The sequence below is a fragment of the Hippocampus bargibanti genome, linkage group LG05 (genome assembly GCF_051943395.1).
Source record: "Hippocampus bargibanti isolate YZ-2025 linkage group LG05, ASM5194339v1, whole genome shotgun sequence".
NCBI classification, from domain to species: domain Eukaryota; kingdom Metazoa; phylum Chordata; class Actinopteri; order Syngnathiformes; family Syngnathidae; genus Hippocampus; species Hippocampus bargibanti.
The window spans coordinates 31,258,201-31,278,365 of NC_142738.1; the positions used below are offsets into that span (position 1 = coordinate 31,258,201).

Sequence of the window (20,165 nt, forward strand, 5' to 3'; positions counted from 1 at the left end):
CTCGTACATCCATTCACTGCTTATCCTCACCAGGGTGCTGGAGCCTATCCAAGATGACTCGACGGTGAGGCCAGGCACACCCTGAGTGGTCGCAAGGCGCATAAAGCAAAACAAGCATTCACACTCACATTCCCACACCATTAGCGGAAACCGGAAGACACAGAGAGGACATAAAGAAAACACAGGCCCGGAGAGAACGTGCAAACAACACGCAGTCAGCCGACAGCCCATATTTGAACCCATCACCTCTGAACTGTGAGGGATATATGTCCAGCTGTCAGCCACTGTTCCTCCCAGTTTCATTTGACACATTGAAAATATAATGAGATGTTTTTCTTAAACCACTTTAAGAATGCAGCCAGATCGATGAAAAGTTTTCTTAAGCCGTCATCTGTACTTCTTTGAAGGTGTTGGATGTTTCGCTTCTCATCCAAGATGCTTCTTCAGCGAACTAAAGTCTTACTCCTAGTTTCGGCCCTATATATAAATTCCTACTGTCCAGACATGGCGGTGCCGGACACTGCTATGATAGGTCCCTGCTCTCAGGTTGGGGGGAGCAGAGGACTACTCCCTGTGGCCGATACGACCAATAAGACTTCAGTTCGCTGACGAAGCCTCTTGAATAGGAGGTGAAACGTCCGACACCTTCAAAAAAGTACAGATGACGGCTGAAGAAATCTTCTCATCGATTCCCTCCTGGTATTTTTCTTCTCCGTGCTCTGGATAGTTTTGGTCATATTCAGAAAGTTCAATGGGATTGCATCAATAAATCTGCCTCCTCCGCTCAGTCTATAGTAGCCAAGTAACCATCAGCCAGAGTAAGGAGTATTTGAGATTCCAGACGCTCCCCAATTTACAAACATTCGAGTTACAATGTTGTGACAGTACATACAATCATTTTAGTGAAAAATATTCGGACAGATATGCTGTAAACTACATTTTGTCACGGTTCGCAAAGTGGTGATGGCGGGTTGTGGATCTCAAAACGCAGGCAGGAGGGAGCAGGAGGTTGTGTTTGACAAATTGTATTAAAATAAAGTCAGCAGGAACAAAATCTAAAACATCAAAATCATCTAAAGTTCGCCATGGTGAAACAAGCACATGCACAGCATACAATGCATGCACAATGCATACAATTGCATACAATGACGCGACGCCGAATGGTCGTGCCGGGAGTCCATTTGACTGCCACTGATTGGAACGACCAGCACCTGCGAGGCTGCAGGCAGGGCCGACAGTGCTACCCGTTGGTCGTCAATCAGAACGTAGCAGTCTGCCGCTGATCGGGACGACCAGCACCTGTGCAGGTGCAGGCGGGGCCGACAGCGCCACCTGTTGGTCGCCAACCAGATCATGACAGATTTTGTATTGCGCGCCTTTTTGCGGCTGAGCTCGCTTGCAATTGGCTGTGTACTGTGCTTCACATAAACGCACGCACACAGTCACATGAGAGGCTTCAAGGCTATACGCGACCTGACACCAATCAGCGCCCGACTATGCTGAAGTGCTGCCAACGAGTTCAGGCCTCGATCCGCCAAGCTCGCTTATGAATGGCTGCGTAGAGTATGTGGGCAGGGAGGAAATCATTCTCCCCAGTTGACGCTCTAAGGAGGAGGCGCCAAGCTTACTTATGATTACAAAGATTACCAAGGGTGAAGTGAGGAGGGCACTGAAGAAGGTGAAGGCTGGAAAGGCACTCGGGCTTGATGGTTTACCAATCGAGGTATGGAACTGTGTAGGAGAGGTGGCAGTGGTGTTTCTGACTGGTTTATCAAGATCTTACATGGTGAAAATATGCCTGACGAAGTAGGGCGAAGTGTACTGGTGCCCATTTTTAAGAACAACGCAGATGTGTAGAGTTGTAACTACAGAAGAATTAATTTGATGAGCTATACAATGAAACTATGGGAAAGAGTAGTTGAAGCTAGGCTAAGTGCAGGAGTGAGCATTTATGAACAACAGTATGGTTTCATGCCAAACAAATGTACGATAGATACAGTTTTTACTTTAAGAATGCTGATGGAGAAATACAGAGAAGTTCAGAGGGAACTGCATTGTGTCTTTGTATATCTGGAGAAAGCGACCAGTATGTTGTTGTGCCAAGAGAAGAACTGTGGTATTGCATGAGGAAGTCTGGAGTGACAGAAAAGTATGTCAGAGTGGTGCAGGACATGTATGATGACTATAAGAGAGTTGTGACGAAGGTGTGAGAGGTGCGACAAAGGAATTCAAGGTGGAGGTGGGACTTAATCGGAGGTCAGCTCTGAGCTCCTTCTTATTCGCGATGGTGATGGATAGACAGACAGATGATGAAAGGAATCTCGTTGGATGATGATGTTCGCAGATGACATTGTGATGTGTCGCGAGAGGAGGGAACAGGTGGAGGAGAGACTAGAGAGGTGGAGGTTTGCCCTGGAAAGGAGAGGAATGAAGCAAGGCGGAATGTATGTGTGCGAATGAGAGGGACCCAAGTATAAAAGTGCGGTTACTGGGAGAAGAGATAAAGAAGGTGGAAGATTTTAAGTACTTGGGGTCAACTGTCTAGAGCTATGGGGAGTGTGGAAAAGAGGCGAAGAAGCGTGTACAGGCAGGCTGGAAAAGCTGGAGAAAAATATAAGGTGTGATTTGTGATAGATGACTTTCAGCTAGGATGAAAAGAAAGGTATATTAACAATGGTGAGACCAGCCATTATAATTGGACTGGAGACAGTGCCACTGAAGAAAAGACAGGAAGCAGAGCTGGAGGTCGCAGAGCTGGAGGTCGCAGAGCTGAAGATGTTGAGGTTTTCTTTGGGAGTCATCAGGGTGGATAGGATCAGGAATGGTAGGAGGATAGGAGGGACAACTCATATCAGAGAAGCCAGATTGAGATGGTTTGGACATGTCCAGATGAGAGAGAGTGAATATATTGGGAGAAAAATGCTGAGACTTGAACTGCCAGGTGAGACCGAAAGGAAGGCTCAAGAGGAGGTTTATGGATGTTGCCAAAGATGACATGAATCAAGCTGGTGTGAGAGAAGATGATGCACAAAACAGGGTTCAGTGGAGGACACTGATTCGCTGTGGCGATCCTTGAAGTGAAAAGCTGAAAGAAAAAGAAGAAGAGGTCGCTAACTTGGCGGTATGCTTCAGTGATAAACTGGCTGTCTCCCAATCCAGAGATTGAACAAGGGACTGAACCCCCAGTGACCCCTCTTACCGCACCATCAGTAGGTAAGAAAAACAGGATCAAGCACTTTGATTATAAAGGGTAGGCAAGTGCTATATAAGTGACTAGCCACTTACCTTTTACCATGTTGTGAACTTGAAACCTCTAATTACACATGCCAGTTGATCAATCCAACAATATGCAATCAGAGACAGAACACTTTTAGGGTTCAATTGCAGCCTTTTGAGTGTAACAGTGTGGGAACTTGCTTCAACCACAGTTTCCTGTTTGCATGCAGATGTTTCCCAAGAGAGGGTCATTCTTTTCTCCCTTCGTGTGACGTTTCAGGCCATTTTACATGCACAAGAAGGTGTGAGTTGTTCACTCAACCACACACTATGGATCTAGTATGATGGTTTCTGATTATTCAGGCTAACCCAGTTAGTAAGTAATAATGACTTTTCTATTTAAAGGACAACAGACACCATTTTTTTTTGTTTCCTAACTGACATCAGAAAAACGTTTTCTAGCATCTAAAATGCAAAACACCAATCAAAATGAATTCACGTGTCCAAAAACGACTTCAAATTGAACCCCGGAAGTGGGCAGTTTCAGAAGGTCCCGCCCCCTTGTTCATGACGTCACGCCAAGTCGTATGTCTTGCCTTGCTGGAGAATCAAAACAATGGCTTCAGATTCGGAGAAGATGCTTTCTTGTTACTCATCCAGTTATGAACATGATTCAAATAGTTCTGAAGAGGAAAGCATAAATGTTTGCAATCGATGAAAGGAGTCCTCCCATATCAATTCGAGCCGTCGGTGTAGGTGTAGCAGAGCTAACATCTTTCATTACTGCTTCAATAGCATCTGAAACATAGTCTCCTTATATACAGTCGTTCAACACCAATTTGAATCATGGGGAAATGTAAGAATTGTGATATCGAAACGAAGTACAAGGCATTAGTGGTGGAATATTTGTAAAATATGCTCAGTAGATGTCATTTGAAGCGATTTTACAAATTATGGACACAACTTGTCCAAGGGCGTCGGTTGTCCTTTAAATCCCTGGCTATGAGATTGAACTGTTTTTGGACAACCGACGCCTCCGGACAAGTTGTGTCCATAATTTGTCAAATGGCTTCAAATGACTTCTACTGAGCGTATTTTACAAAGGTTCCACCGCATATAGCTATATTTTACGTTTTAAGACTCGCGCTGAATATTCCGAAAGACTTGTTTTTGAGTTGGTGACGATTCCTGACGTCACGGAAGGAACGCCCCTGAACGAGAAAAGGACTCACAGTGCATTTTGCGGTACATTGTTTGGTCTGAAAACTTGGTGTTGATCCGTGTTGATGGCGAAATTAGAAGGAAAACACATAAATAACGCCATGGTGAATCGTTGTGTGTTGCACCGAGCATCTATTTGATATTCGCTGACAAAAATTCTAAGGAAACAAATCAGCCGGTTTTCCACGGAGCTTTGTCGCTATCTTCTGCCTCTTTTTGGTGATACATTTCCTCCCAATGTTGCCTGAAAATGACACTGAATAAATTCTTTAATCGATTGCAAACATGTATGCTTCCTCTTCAGTACTATTTGAATCATAGACAGTAAAGTCTCGTTATATCGATATTCAAGGGAGTCCGAAAAAATATCGATATAACCGAGACTATCGATATATCCGATATCGATATAACGAGACTTTACTGTAACTGGATGAGTAAACAGAAAGCATGTTCTCCGAATCTGACACCATTATTTTGATTCTCGAGCAAGGCAAGACGTCTTGGCGTGACGTCACAAACAAGGGGGCGGGACTTTCTGAAACTGGCCACTTCCGTTTTCAATTTTTTGCAGTTTCAGCACACTTTAAGCATTATGACTAAACATATCATCTTGCGTGTTTTGGGTATTTTAGATGCTCTAAAACATTTTTCTGATGTCAGTTAGGAAACAAAAAGTGATGTCGGTTGTCCTTTAAGTACTGCAGAATTGGGTAACACATGAGGACATCGGTTCTACACGGCCACCAGATCAGGTTACAGATTTCCTCTTATATGAATGCCAGTCTACAGGCATCATAACGCGGGTGCATTTGAAATCATTAATTACATTTATAGTCAGTCCAAATTTAAAAAAAAAGAACATAAAACTCACTTCTTCATCAATTTCTAGTTCCAGGCCCATATCTCGAAGTTTCCCTTCAAACTCTTCTCTCCTTAAGTTTTTTTGATCCTCCTGGCCACTAAAGTGCTTTCCCGGGGAGCGTCGATCCACATTGAATAGTGTTGAGGTTTGGGACAATATGGAGCCTTTTTGAGGAGATGAGGGCTGATGACTACTTCGCAGGTTGCGGGCAACAGCATTTTCCGTCAACAAATGTGTTGAGCAGCCAATGGAACGTCCCAGAGACGATTTCTTCAAAGCATAGGTGAGAACGTAGTCCACATGCCGCTGACCGTCTTCAAAGTAGAGGCCATGTTGACAATGGCCATTTTCCTCTGGGTTGAGCGTCTTCAGTAGCTGACAAAAGTTAGACAATACAAAATAGTTCACATTTATGATGTGGCAAAAATGGTGGTATCACTTTTTTTATTAATGCTTCACATATAGCTGCTTTATTTATTTATTTTATTTTTTTATTCTTATCGATGCAGAGAAGATTATCTTGGAGAGATTCTGCAACAATTGTATTAGCATTTCTAAAAACAGAGCAACATTTTAAAGGACAACCGATGTGACTTTTTTGTTTCCTAACTGACATCAGAAAAAACGTCTTATAGCATCTAAAATACCCAAAACACGTAGTGTGATATTTCTATTCAAATGCGAAACACCAATAAAAATGATTTAAAGTGTCCAAAATCTGCAAAAAATTGAGCTGCGTATTGGGCATTTTCAGGAAGTCCCACCTCCAGTTCGTGACGTCACGCCAAGACGTCTTGCATTGCTGGAGAATCAAAACAATGGCTTCAGATTCGGAGAATATGCTTTCTTGTTACACATCCAGTTATGAATGTGATTCAAATAGTTCTGAAGAGGAAAGCATACATGTTTGCAATCGGTTAAATAATTTATTCTGTGTCATTTTGAGGCATCTGGACTGCAATGTAGCATCCCAGAAAAGAGGCACAAAATAGCGACCTCTTGTAGACATGACAGTGTATTGCTTTTCCACAGGCTGATAAATTCCTTATATGGAGCTTGGACACCCTATTCTGGCGCAACACGAGGTTTTCAGACCAAACAAGCATTGACGTGATGGAAGGACTGATACAATGTGTCCTTTTTTTTCGGTCAGGGGCGTTCCTTCAGTAACGTCACGTACGGACTCGTCACCAACTCAAAAACAAGACTTCCGGAATATTCAGCGCGAGTCTTAAAACGTAAAATATAGCTATATGCGGTGGAATGTTTGTCAAATACACAACCGACGCCCCAGGACAAGTTGTGTCCATAATTTGTAAAATGGCTTCAAATGACTTCTACTGCGCGTATTTTACAAAGATTCCACCACACTGAAGCCATTGTTTTGATTCTCCAGCAAGGCGTGACACCACGAACAAGGGGGCGGGACCTTCTGGCCACTTCCGGGTTCAATTTGAAGTAGTTTTTGGACACTTTAAGTCATTTTTATTGGTGTTTTGCATTTCACTAAAAATATCAGCCTGCGTGTTTTGGGTATTTTAGATGTTATAAAACGTTTTTCTGATGTCAGTTAGGAAACAAAAAAAGTGATGTCGGTTGTCCTTTAAATTACCGTTCTGGTCATTTTGATCCAAAATCAATGTTTAAAGCAATGCGTAAAATCATTTCTTCGCTTTGATTACTTTCACAAATGTAATCAGAATACATTTTCACACACACAAGGTGGTCCCGTGGTGAATGTGTCGACCTCACAGTGAAGAGGTTATGGGTTCAATCCTGTCTCCCGCCTCCTTGTGCGGAGTTTGCATGTTTTTCCACCGGGTCCTCCCACATTCCAAAGTAAATAAACAATAAACAAACAAATAAATAAATAAATAAATAAATAAATAAATAAATGTATGTATGTATGTATGTATGTATGTATGTATGTATGTATGCATATGCATGCATGCATGCATGTATGCATGTATGTATGTATGTATGTATGTATGTATGTATGTAGTATGTATGTATGTATGTATGCATATGCATGCATGCATGTATGTATGTATGTATGTATGTATGTATGTATGTATGTATGTATGTATGTATGTATGTATGTATGTATGCATGTATGCATGCATGCATGGGTGTATGGATGTATGTATGTATGTATGTATGTATGTATGTATGCATGTATGTATGCATGTATGCATGCATGCATGTATGCATGGGTGTATGGATGTATGTATGTATGTATGTATGTATGTATGTATGGATGGATGGATGGATGGATGGATGGATGGATGGATGGATGGATGGATGGATGGATGGATGGATGGACGGACGATTAATTACCACACATGACTATCATGTCATTACAGGTATTTGTAGCAAGTTTCTCATTTCTAATGTTTGTGTTAAATTGGTTACTCCGCATGTAACCAAAAGTAGTTTTCAATTTCAAAAATCAAAGTAGCTGAATGTTTTTATGCTAACCCTGATTAATCCATGTTCAGATATTAATTGCGATAATGGTTTGTCTTGAATTACTAATTACTACACAAAACAGTACGTTTTCACTTGAGCAACAACATGGGTCGCTACATTGTCTTACCAATTAGGACTAGCATACATCTGAATAAAATGGGATGGATGGCATCACCCATCAGGGTGACCACACCACTATGATGTCAAAAATGATGCCTAGTTACATTCTGTGTGCTTGAGACTCACCTCAAATTTGCCATGGAAGACGACATCTTGCAGGAAATGTGGAATCTGCTGCGCCGAAGATCCAGAAAGGTCCCGAAGCTCTGCCTCATCTTTCATTGTCGGTCTCGACACTGATCTGTCAAAGAGGGATAGCAAGGTTGAGTCGTCCTGGCTGTTTTTCTCCTCAATTGTGTTGTCTGCTAGTTGTGAGATTTCAACTGATTGTGTATCTGGATTCAAAGTATCCTCATGCCTCTCAATGGCTTGACTGTCTCTCCATAAAAGTTTACGATTAAAGTGCTGTTTCCATCTGTTTCCGTCACCATGTGGAGCGGTTGTGCTGACCCGCGAAGCCTCGCTACTTGAGAGGCTGAGTTTGGGCCAACATCTAAACTTAGACAGACATAAAACTCTGATGAACACAAGGCAAACTCCCTCACTTCCTGTCGGTCTCTCCCTCAACAGTATCCTTTCCGAAATCTCCCTGTCTCCCGCAAGCTTTTCAGGCAGTTGGATTGAAATTGCTGAAAGGTCAACTGTGATTCAAGCGTTTTGAAGAAGAAAAAAAATACAGTAAATCAGTGTTTTCATTTTGTATCTTTGTTTTGAGCAAAGGCACGTTTCTTTCATTGAAAAAAAAAATCTCCTGGCACACCACAACCTGAAATAGGCTTATTTGAACAATGTATTGTTCTATTGTTACAATGTGCGATTTTAAAAACGAGTTACAACCAGCTCCCGTTCCGACAAAACGGTCGTGAGTCAAACGGTCGTAAATCTCAAAACATTCAAAATGGCCGACGCTAGGTTGAGACGACAGAATAGGATATGATGTCAATCAGTTGTTTTTAAAGAATGTTTTCGATTGAATACTATTATTCACCAAACACCAGTCTTATAATTTTTGGTGTCATTTTTATCATTTTATATTTCTTATTATCAATTTTTATGACTGTGTCGTTCTGCTGACCCAAATACACATGGCTCCCACTCCTACGCGCTGTTGAAAAATCGCTCTCCCTGCTAACGAAGAAGGCAGAAGAGGTCGCCCAATGCACACGTTCGGACTCAGTCGGACGCCGAAGGAAACGAGTCTCAAAGAGGCATTGAATATTAATCAAATCAACATCAATCCAATATTAGGCTTATTAATTTTTATAGAAAGTGATAAGAACTATTTATCTATATTTCTCGCGATCCTTTGCTCTTCCTAAATATTGTACTGAACCCCTTTGCCATGTTCTTCCCCTCGAGTGTCCGCGAAATACGTCGCAAGCCGCCGAAATGGAAATGATAGATAATAGATAGCAAATAGCTAGGTAGGTAGCATATGAGCAAAATTGATAACAACGCCAGTTTAAGGCAAGAGAAAAACACGATAGATAGTACTAAATAGATTGCACATATAGGGCTAGCTAATGGATAGCTAGGTGGGTAGCTATGGAAGGACCCATTGTACACTTTCTAATCAACAGTATTGATATCTGATTGTATCCATGTCCATTGGGGTTTCAATTATTTTATTGTACTTCAGTAAATCTGGCTGGCTATCTAGCTGTCTAGCTGGCTACCTATTAGCTGTCTGGCTACCTATCTAGATGGCTTAGCTATCTGGCAGGCTAGCTATCTATCTATCGGGCTATCTATTAGCTATATAGCTGGGTGTCTTGCTGGCTAACTATTTGCTATCTATTGACTATCTACTAGCAAAGCTGGCTTTCTATCTATTTGAGTTACTTCTGGGTTGAGTGAACGCTAGCGCGTTTGGCTGCCACTGCTCACCCAGAGAAAAACTGATCCTGTGACTGTAAAGTGACCTTGAGAGGTTTGAAAGGCGCTTAGAAATCAAATGGATTATTATTGAGTCTTTAAATAATTTCAACCTCAATCTAAGACAATTTTGGCCAGCCAGCGCGTGATGGTGTTGCACTATCTGTCACAATAGCATCGGCGGGGGGGAGTGTCCACGAGGCCGAGATGGGTGGGCGTCGGCGCTCGGGTCAAGGTTTCCCCCGACGCCTGCCAGGGCGAAAGCCGAAGCGGGTCGGCTGTCGACGCTCGACGGGCGGTGTCAATGCGACGAGAACAGGCGTCCGCCTGAGTCCGAGCGTGGGTGTTGGGCAACCTCTTCTGGCTTCTTCGTTAGCAGGGAGAGGGATGGGAAGCCGTGCGTATTTGGCTCAGCATAAAAATGAGGTGATGCAGCAACAACATAGTCATAAAAATTGACAATACGAAATATAAAATGATAACACTAAAAGTTAAAAGATTTATAATTGAACTGTAAGCGGTTTGGTGAATAATGGTATTCAATAGAAAACGTTTTTAAAAACAACAAATTGACATTGCCTACTATTCTGTCGTATAAACCTCGCGGCGGCCATTTTTAATGTTTTTAGATTTACGACCGTTTGATTTACGACCGTACTGTGTATGTAACTGGCTTCTGTTCCTGATGGATGGATGGATGGATGGATGGATGGATGGATGGATGGATGGATAGATGCATAGATAGAGCCTATACTTTATTTTCCTCACTTGAATGAACTGGGATGGGGGATGATATTCACTTCTAATTTGAAATCAAAAGGTTTCAACACAAGTATTATTTTCCTTCTCATGGTAATCTGGGAAAGAGTCAGTCGGATCGAGAGAGAAAGGCAGTGAGCGCAGACTAACTAACATTTTATCACGAGGAAGCACATTTTATTTAACAGTTACATAAAGAGACAGTGAGTTCTGACAGTTTAATTCACCATCTTGCAATTTGGTGAGTCCTGATCTCAACTGAAGTCTGGGGTAATTGGTACGTGGAAATGTAAAAAGCTCTATTTTAATGCAGGAAAAAAAAAATCCCGGGATGTCCCTGGATCCATTTCCATCTCCAGTCCAGATTCGTCACAAAATTACTATTATTGGAATAATCTTTCCAAAAGAGTGGATAAAAAGAATGACCAATCCTAGAGTTTGAAGTTAAATCTGGACAATATCCCCTGTTCCAGGAAACTGTCCATCTTCCATGAATGTTTATTTTAAAAAAAAATGATTCCAAAAGTCTTCAGCTTAGCCTCTCATTCCTGACACTATAAACTCAGAAGTTGCGCAACAGAGGAGACATCGGTGCTCAAGAATAGTTTTAGATTTTAAGATGACAAAGTATATATACAAACAGTTAAACAAAGCAGAGATCTTGAAGAGCACAAACTGTCAAGCCCTCAAGAGGACTCTGTGTATTATATGATAAAGAGCCAAAATAAAACACAAAATAGAAGCAAGTTGACTTTGCATTAATGACAAAAATAAACTTAAAGGACAACCGACATCACTTTTTGTTTCCTAACTGACATCAGAAAAACATTTTATAGCATCTAAAATAGCCAAAACACGCAGTATGATATTTTTAGTAAAATGCAAAACACCAATAAATATGACTTAAAGTGACCAAAATCTGCAAAAAAAATGAAACCGGAAGTGGCCAGTTTCAGAAGGTCCCGCCCCCTTGTTCGTGGTGTCACCCCAAGACGTCTTGCATTGCTGGAGAATCAAAACAATGGCTTCAGATTTGGAAAAGGTGCTTTCTTGTTACTCATCCAGTTATGAATATGATTCAAATAGTTCTGAAGAGGAAAGCATACATGTTTGAAATCGATTAAAGAATTTATTCCGGTCATTTTGATGCATCTGGAGAGAAATGTAGTGACAAACTCTTTAGTACTCACAGTACCCAAAAAAGGCAGAAGAGGTCGACAAAGCTCCATGTAAATTGTCTCCTGGGACGTTTTGTAAGAGAACATCAAATACACAATAGAAGTATTGGTGCAACACACAACGATTCACCATCGCGTTATTGATGTGTTTTCCTTCTAATTTCGCCATCAACACGAAGTTTTCAAACCAAACAAAGTACCGCAAAATGCTTTGAGGTCATGCAAGGTATGTCCTTCCTCGGTCAGGGGCGTTCCTTCTGTGACGTCACGTCAGGACTCGTCACCAACTAAAAAACAAGACTTTCGGAATATTCAGCGCGAGTCTTAAAACGTAAAATATAGCTATATGCGGTGGAATCTTTGTAAAATACGCTCAGTAGAAGTCATTTGAAGCCATTTTACAAATTATGGACATAACTCGTCCGGAGACGTCAGTTGTCCTTTAAGAAACATACCCACTCTGACTCAATGTTCATAATCGATCATTTCCAAAGCCACTTTTTCCAAACTAACTTTTGGCAGAGTTTACGCATTTCAGCCATTCATTTTCTGATCTATTAAGAATCTATAAGAATTGCAGGGGTTGCTGGAGCCTATCCTAGCCATCATTGATAAGCTGGCCAGTGGACACCCTGAACCGGTAGCCAGCCAGTCACAGGGCACACAGAGATGAACAACAATATGCCCTCAGACTCACACCTAGGGACAATTCAGAGTGTTCAATCAGCCTGCCGTGCATGTTTTTGGAATGTAGGAGGCAGAGGGGACAGGTGGCGGAGAAACTCGAGATGTGGAGTTATGCACTGGAAAGGAGAGGAATGAAGATTAGCCGCAGCAAGATGGAATAGATGTGTGCGAACGAGAGGGATCCAAGTGCAAGAGTGATGCTACAGGGAGAAGAGATAAAGAAGGTGGGGAATTTTAAGTACTTGGGGTCAACTGTCCAAAGCAATGGAGAGTGTGGAAAAGAGGTGAAGAAGCGTGTCCAGACACGCTGGAATGGCTGAAGGAAAATGTCAGGTGTGATGTGTGATAGAAGGCTTTCAACTAGGATGAAAGGCAAATTGTATAAAGCAGTGGTGAGACCAGCCATGATGTTTGGAATGGAGACAGTGCTACTGACGAAAAGACAGGAAGCAGAGCTGGAGGTAGCAGAGTTGAAGATGTTGAGGTTTTCTTTGGGAGTGACCAGGTTGGATCGGATCAGGGATGAGTCCCTTCGAGGGACAACTCATATTAGAGGCTTTGGAGACAACGTCAGACTGAGATGGTTTGGAGGAGATGTCCAGAGGAGAAAGTGACTACATCAGGAGAAGGATACTGAGCCTTCAACTGGAGGCAGGAGATAGAGAGGAACACCAAAGAGGAGGTTTATGGATGTTGCCAAAGATGACATGAAGGTAGCTGATGTGAGAGAAGAGGATGCACAAAACCGGATTAGATGGAGGACATTGATTCGCTGTGGCGACCCCTGAAGAGAAAAGCCGAAAGGAAAACAAAAAGAAGAAGGAGGAGGAACCAGTGTACCCGGAGATAGCTCACATAACAACAGCGAGAACATGCAAACTCCACACAGGGAGGCCAGAGCCTGAATCTAAATTTGCACCTCTGCACTGTTAGGCCGACGCACTAACCAGTCGCCCACCACAAACGCTAGAGGACCATGTAAACAAACTCGAACTAAAATATCCAGAGTCACACCTGATCATTTTGGGCGATTTTAATCAAACGCGTTTAAACCGTGAACTTCCCAAATATAAGCAGCATATTGACTGTTTCACCAGAGAAGAAAACATTCTAGATCACTGTTACACAGCACTCAAAGGGGCATACCGATCTGTTGCGCATGCAGCATTGGGTCTTTCTGACGACTATTTAATCCACTTAATTCCCACATACAGAGAGAAACTCAGATGTGTAAAACCGGTCGTCAAGACTATTAAGAAATGGACTAATGAAGCAAAGTTAGCTCTACAAGAATGCTTAGACTGCACTGATTGGAGCGTCTTTGAAACTTCAACGGGCACATTGGATGAATACACAGACACTGTAACATCATACATCAGTTTCTGTGAGGACATGTGTATACCAACAAAGTCCTTCCGCTCATTCAACAACAAGCCATGGTTCACTCCCAAACTCAGGCAGCTTAGGAAAGAGAAAGAATCCGCATTTAAAAGCGGCGATCGAGCAGTTTACAAACTCGCCCGAAACAGGCTGACGAAGGAAATTAACATCGCAAAGAAAAGTTATGCGGAGAGGCTTAACAAACAGTTCTCCGCTAACGACTCTGCATCGGTGTGGAATGGCCTGAAAGCAGTAACAAATTATCGTTTATCTTCCCCCCAAGCAGTGTACAACAATGGTCTGGGTGATGACCTTAATACATTCTTTTGCCGATTTGAAAAGGACACCCCCATTTCCCCGGTCTGCCCACCATTACCAGAAACTACCGTATCTCCGCCCTCTGCCCTACAGATCCACGAACTGGACGTGAGACGGCTCTTCAAGCAGCAGAAGACCAAGAAAGCTGCGGGACTTGACAGAGTGTGCCCCTCCTGCCTGAAAGTCTGCGCCGACCAGCTGGCTCCGGTCTTCACACGAATCTTCAACAGATCCCTGGAACAGTGTGAAGTCCCATCCTGCTTCAAACAGTCTACTATCGTCCCAGTTCCAAAGAAACCAGCACCCTCGGGATTGAACGACTATAGACCTGTCGCTCTGACGTCTGTGGTCATGAAGTCCTTTGAACGCCTCGTGCTGAACCACCTAAAGAACATCACCGGACCTCTGCTAGATCCTCTTCAGTTTGCCTACCGGGCAAACAGGTCTGTGGAGGATGCAGTCAACATCAGACTGCACCACATCCTCGACCACCTTGACAACACAGGAATCCTACGCAAGGATCCTGTTTGTGGACTACAGCTCTGCGTTCAATACCATCATCCCAGAACTCCTCATCCCCAAACTTCTCCAGCTTGGTGTGTCCCCCACGATCTGCCAGTGGACCCTCAGCTTCCTGACAGGACGGACACAACAGGTCACACTGGGAAATATATCATCCTCAACACGAACCACGAGCACTGGAGCCCCGCAGGGATGCGTCCTCTCTCCATTGTCTTCTCTCTCTACACGAACAACTGCACCTCAACGCACCCAGCTGTCAAATTAATAAAGTTCGCAGACGACACCACGGTCATCGGTCTCATCAAAGACGGCGACGAGTCTGCATTCCGACAAGTGGAGCAGTTGGAGCTCTGGTGCAGCCGTCACAACCTGGAGCTGAACACGCTCAAGACAGTATAGACGATCGTGGACTTCAGAAAACATCACCGCAGCTACCCCTCACACTATCCAACTGCCTGGTGTCAACCGTTGAGACCTTCAAGTTCCTGGGAATCACAGTCTCCCAGGACATGAAGTGGGAGGTCAACACCAACTCTATCCTGAAAAAGGCCCAACGGAGAATCTACTTCCTGAGGCTGCTAAAGAAGCATGGCCTGCCACAGGAGGTGCTGCAACATTTCTACACGGCTGTCATCGAATCCATCCTGTGTTCTTCCATCACCGTTTGGTTCGGGGCCGCCACAAAAATGGACAAAATCCGACTTCAACGGACAGTTAGGACGGCGGAAAAAAATCATTGGCACCGCCCTACCCACTCTCGAGGACTTGAACACTGCAAGAATCCAAACTAGGGCGCGGAAAATCCTACTGGACCCTCCGCACCCTGCCCACCACCTTTTCCAGCTACTCCCCTCAGGCAGGCGCTACCGATCCATGCGCATCAAATCCAGCAGACATTTAAACCGCTTCTTCCCCCAAGACATTAACTCTTTGAACTCTTTCAACAGTAGCCCAAATGGAACTGTATAGTGCCACTTGGCAATTTTTTGACGACGATACTAGTGCAGCGTGTTCTACCGGAAACAAATTCCTTGTGTGTTCTACATACTTGGCAATAAAGATGATTATGATTCTAAGATAGGGTGTAGTCCAAAGCAGGCTTCTGATTGGCTGCCAGTGCAGAGTATGCAAATTACCAAATGAACGTTCGTTTGGTAATTTGCATACTCAGCACCGGCAACCAATCAAAAGCCTGTTTCGTGCTTCGGACTACACCCTGACTGAAAAGTGTACTTGAGAGTTTTGAAAGGCACTTAGAAAGAGGAGTCCATGTGGCTTTGAGCAACACAAACATTGCATTGTGCACCATGACGACAAAGGACAACTGGAGCAAAATCGTCAGCACTGATATTTACCACCAATTAAGCAAGGGAGCATTTGTGGTAGGTACTTCCTTAATTTTAAAAAATTCTTTATACTTTGCAACATTTTTTTTCGAGTAGTTGTCTTATTGTGTTTCAAGTTGTGAAAAATGGGGCAGGCAACCTTCTGGCTGGATCATACCTGGATGAGTAACAAGAAAGTATCCTCTCCGAATCTGAAGCCATTGTTTTGATTCTCGAGCAAGGCAAGACGTCTTGGCGTGACGTCACGAACAAGGGGGCGGGACCTTCTGAAACTGCCTACTTCCGGGTTCAATTTGAAGTAGTTTGTGGACACTTTAAGTCATTTTTATTGGTGTTTTACATTTGACTAAAAATATAATCCTGCGTGTTTTGGGTATTTTAGATGCCATAAAACGTTTTTCTGATGTCAGTTAGGAAACCAAAAAAGTGACGTCGGTTGTCCTTTAATGAATACTCAGCGCAAGTCTTAAAACGTAAAATACATGGATCGCTACATGCGGTGGAATCTTTCTAAAATGCGCTCAGTAGAAATCATTTGAAGTGATTTTACAAATTCTGGACACAACTTGTCTGGAGGCATTGGTTGTCCTTTAATCCTCCCTGCATAACTTTTCTTTGCGATGTTAATATCCTTTGTCAGTCGTTTTCTGGCATGTTTGTAAAGGGCTCGATCTGGGATTCTAAACGCCCTAATTTTGGGGGTGAAACATGGCAATTTTTTGTTGAATGAGCGGAAAGACTTTGTTGTCTGTGTATCATCCAGTGTGCCTGTTGAACACGCCCCAATCAGTGCAGTAGAAGCATTCTCGTTGAGCAAGCTTTGCTTCATCTGACCATTCCTTCTAAGTTTGAACAACCGGTTTTACACATTTGAATTTCGGTCTGTATGTGGGAATTACTGTAAAGTCATGTTACATCGATATTCCCGTGAATCAGAAAAAATATTGATATAACCGGACTATGGATATATCTGATCCTGCGCCAAACTGCATTAAAAGTGGGCAATAAATGGGGGATCTTTGAAATGGCATGTCATTTTCTCCTTGAGTTCATGGATTGCGTATCTAACATGCTTTTGTACTGTAGTGAAGTGAAAAATAAACTTATGCATTAAAGGACAACCAACATCACTTATTTGTTTCCTAACTGACATCAGAAAAACGTTTTATAGCATCTAAAATACCAAAAACGCGCAGGATGATATTTTTAGCCAAATGCAAAACACCAATAAAAATGACTTAGTATGCTGAAACTGCAAAAAAATGAAACCGGAAGTGGCTAGTTTCAGAAGGTCCCGTCCCCTTCTTCGTGGTGTCACCCCAAGACGTCTTGCCTTGCTGGAGAATCAAAACAATGGCTTCAGATTGGGAGAAGATGCTTTCTTGTTACGCATCCAGTTATGAACATGATTCAAATAGTTCTGAAGAGGAAGGCATACATGTTTGCAATCGATTAAATAATTTATTCCCTGTAATTTTGAGGTATCTGGGGGCGGGAAATGTTGCACCAAAAAGAGGCAGAAAATGGCGACAAAGCTTTGTGTAGGAATTAATCAGCCCGTTTCCACAGGCTTCATTAATTATTTACACGGAGCGTTGTCGCCATTTTCTGCTTCTTTTTGGTGCAACACGAAGTTTTCAGACCAAACAAGTACAGCAAAATGCATTGACGTGATGAAAGGACTGCTACAATGTGTCCAATTTTCGGTGAGGGGCGTTCCTTCAGTGACGTGACGTCAGGACTCGTCACCAACTCAAAAACAAGACTTCCGGGATATTCACTGCGAGTCTTAAAACGTAAAATATAGCTATATGCAGTGGAATCTTCTTAAAATACGCTCAGTAGAAGTTATTTGAAGCCATTTTACAAATTATGGACACAACCTGTCCGGAGACGTCGGTTGTCCTTTAAACTGCTTTTGTATCGATATAATCTGAGCAAAATGGCTGGCGAGAGATGAAAAAGGCACTGTAGTCACTGGATTATCGTAATGACCCGGTATAGTACTAAACAGAACTAATTATATATAAAAGACTAGAAATTTGCCGGGAAATAAAAATACAGTGAGACCTCAATTTACGAACTTAATTGGTTCCCAGACAGAGTGTGTAAGGCGAAAAGTGTGTATCTCAAAAAAAAATTCCCATCGGAAACCATTAAAATGGGAATAATCCGTTCCCGGGTTTCCATAAAATATACTTTTCAATTAAATACGCCTTGAAACTACACACAACATACCTTATTCTATGTTTAATAAATGTGCTATTGTATTCTAATGAAAGAAATACACTGCAGTGTATCATAAAGTCACTTTATTTACATTTGTGATGGTCATTTATGGCTTGATGGAATGGCGTTGGAGGTCGAAGGTCAAAGGGAATTGCTGTTTGGAAAGAGAGGCGCATTACATGAGGACTGTAATTAAAGAAATAAATTGTGCCGTAAAATAAAGTTTTATTGACCTTTTTGATGGTCGTTGATGGCTTATGGAAGGAGAGTCACCTTCCATAAGGACTGTTGGTAACTTAACCTCTGGTGCTGTTCGGTCGTGTGCTTCCGCCGAAGATCGCTCCGCCAGCCGTGGTGGGTGTGTATCATGAAAATAATGCTTATTATAAGGTTTAATTTTCATAAATTTGACGTTTGTAAGACAAAAAGTTTGTAAGTTGAGGTCTCACTGTAGTATCGTAATATGCAGTACTATCAATATAACTGATATCAATATAACAAGACTTTACTGTAAGTGTATTAGATAGCGGTCTGAGAGACCCAATGCTGCGTGGGCAATCGATCGGCATGCACGTTTGAGTGTTGTATAGCAGTGATCTCCAATGTGGCTTTCTCTAGTGTCAGTCAATGTGCTGCTCATACTTGGGAAGTTCGCTGTTAAGATGTTCTCTATTAAAATCGCCCAAAATGATAATTTAGTTTGAGTTTGTTTACATCGTCCACTAGCGTTTGTATCCATGTGTTCGCGTTAGCTTGGGGCGCAATATACACGCCGACAAGAATAAAGGAGGCAGACTCACGTGGCGGGTAGAATGGCTTGCAGTTGAGAGACAGCAACTCCAGGGTGCGTTCGTGACATCAGTGCACCGTTCTTCGTTGATATACAGACAATGCCCAACTTACGAACATTCGAGTTACGAATAACGGTACATATGAACATTTATGCGGGTACAGTATTTCGAAAAAATTTCAGGCAATGATGCTGTAAGTTCTATTTTGTATCACGCGCCGTTTTCCTGCCGAGCTCGCTTGCGATTGGCCGCATACTGTGCTTCACACACATGCACGTAAACAGACACATTAGACGCAGGGGTCGGGAACCTATGGCTCGCGAGCCATATATGGCTCTTTTGATGATTGCATATGACTCGCCGATAATACTAAATACATATTCTCGCCTTTTCGCTGTTCATTTCCTGTTGGGTCTGCAGTTGGCGGAAAGCACAATTTTGATTGGATGATACTGGCCGTCATGTTGAAACAGGTAAACGCCCCTTTAAAGGAGCCTGACGAGTACACTTCAGCTTGAATGCACCGGAGGGAATTCGCCTTTGTGGAGAGAAAAGGTTCTGATTCTAACTTGCAATGAAACAACACCATCGATGAAACAGTCGAATGTCAGTGACATTTTAAAAAGCCCCATGTTAACGTTAGCATCAATATACTTCTGCGAGAAGTAGATTGCAGATAGCAAGTGTGGAAACTAGCGAGCAGTAACTTTGCGTATGGACCCGGCAAGTTGACTTTCATTCCGATCGTTTGGCTGGATCTTTACCAATCACCAGGAACGGAAAACCATTCATGTTAACGGTGAGTACTATCACAAAGTTATTTGAAATAATACATTCTGACATTTTGATGAAAAGTGGCCGCCCGTGCGCGCGTGTTTGCGCGTGTATGCGTGTGTGTGTGTGTGTGCGTGCGTGTGTGCTTGCGTGTGCGTGTGTTTGCGCGTGTGCGTGTGTGTATGCGTGTGTGCGTGTGTTGGCGCGCGTGCGTGTGTGTATGCGTGTGTGCGTGTTTGTGCGTGTGTGTGCGTGTGCGTGCGCGTGTGTGCGTGCGTGTGTGGCTCTCACTGAAAAACATTTCTAAATACGTATTTTAGTTTTTTTATGACTCTCTTAGTCAAAAAGGTTCCCGGCCCCTGTACTAACCAATCGATAATCAATCGCTTCTCCATAAAGAATTTGGCTCTTCATCATT

The 20,165-nt window shown here is 42.8% G+C and overlaps 1 protein-coding gene across 1 annotated transcript in view; it reads right to left on the minus strand.

The window, feature by feature from the left end:
* Positions 1-8,349, minus strand: part of LOC148898522 (anoctamin-1-like) — a 94,068-nt gene extending 85,719 nt beyond the window's left edge. The window contains 2 exon segments of the mRNA XM_088995729.1: positions 5,309-5,674; positions 8,015-8,349. Coding sequence (XP_088851855.1) covers positions 5,309-5,674; positions 8,015-8,110 — 462 coding nt within the window. The 5' untranslated portion in view covers positions 8,111-8,349.
* Between the last annotated feature and the right edge of the window lie 11,816 nt (positions 8,350-20,165).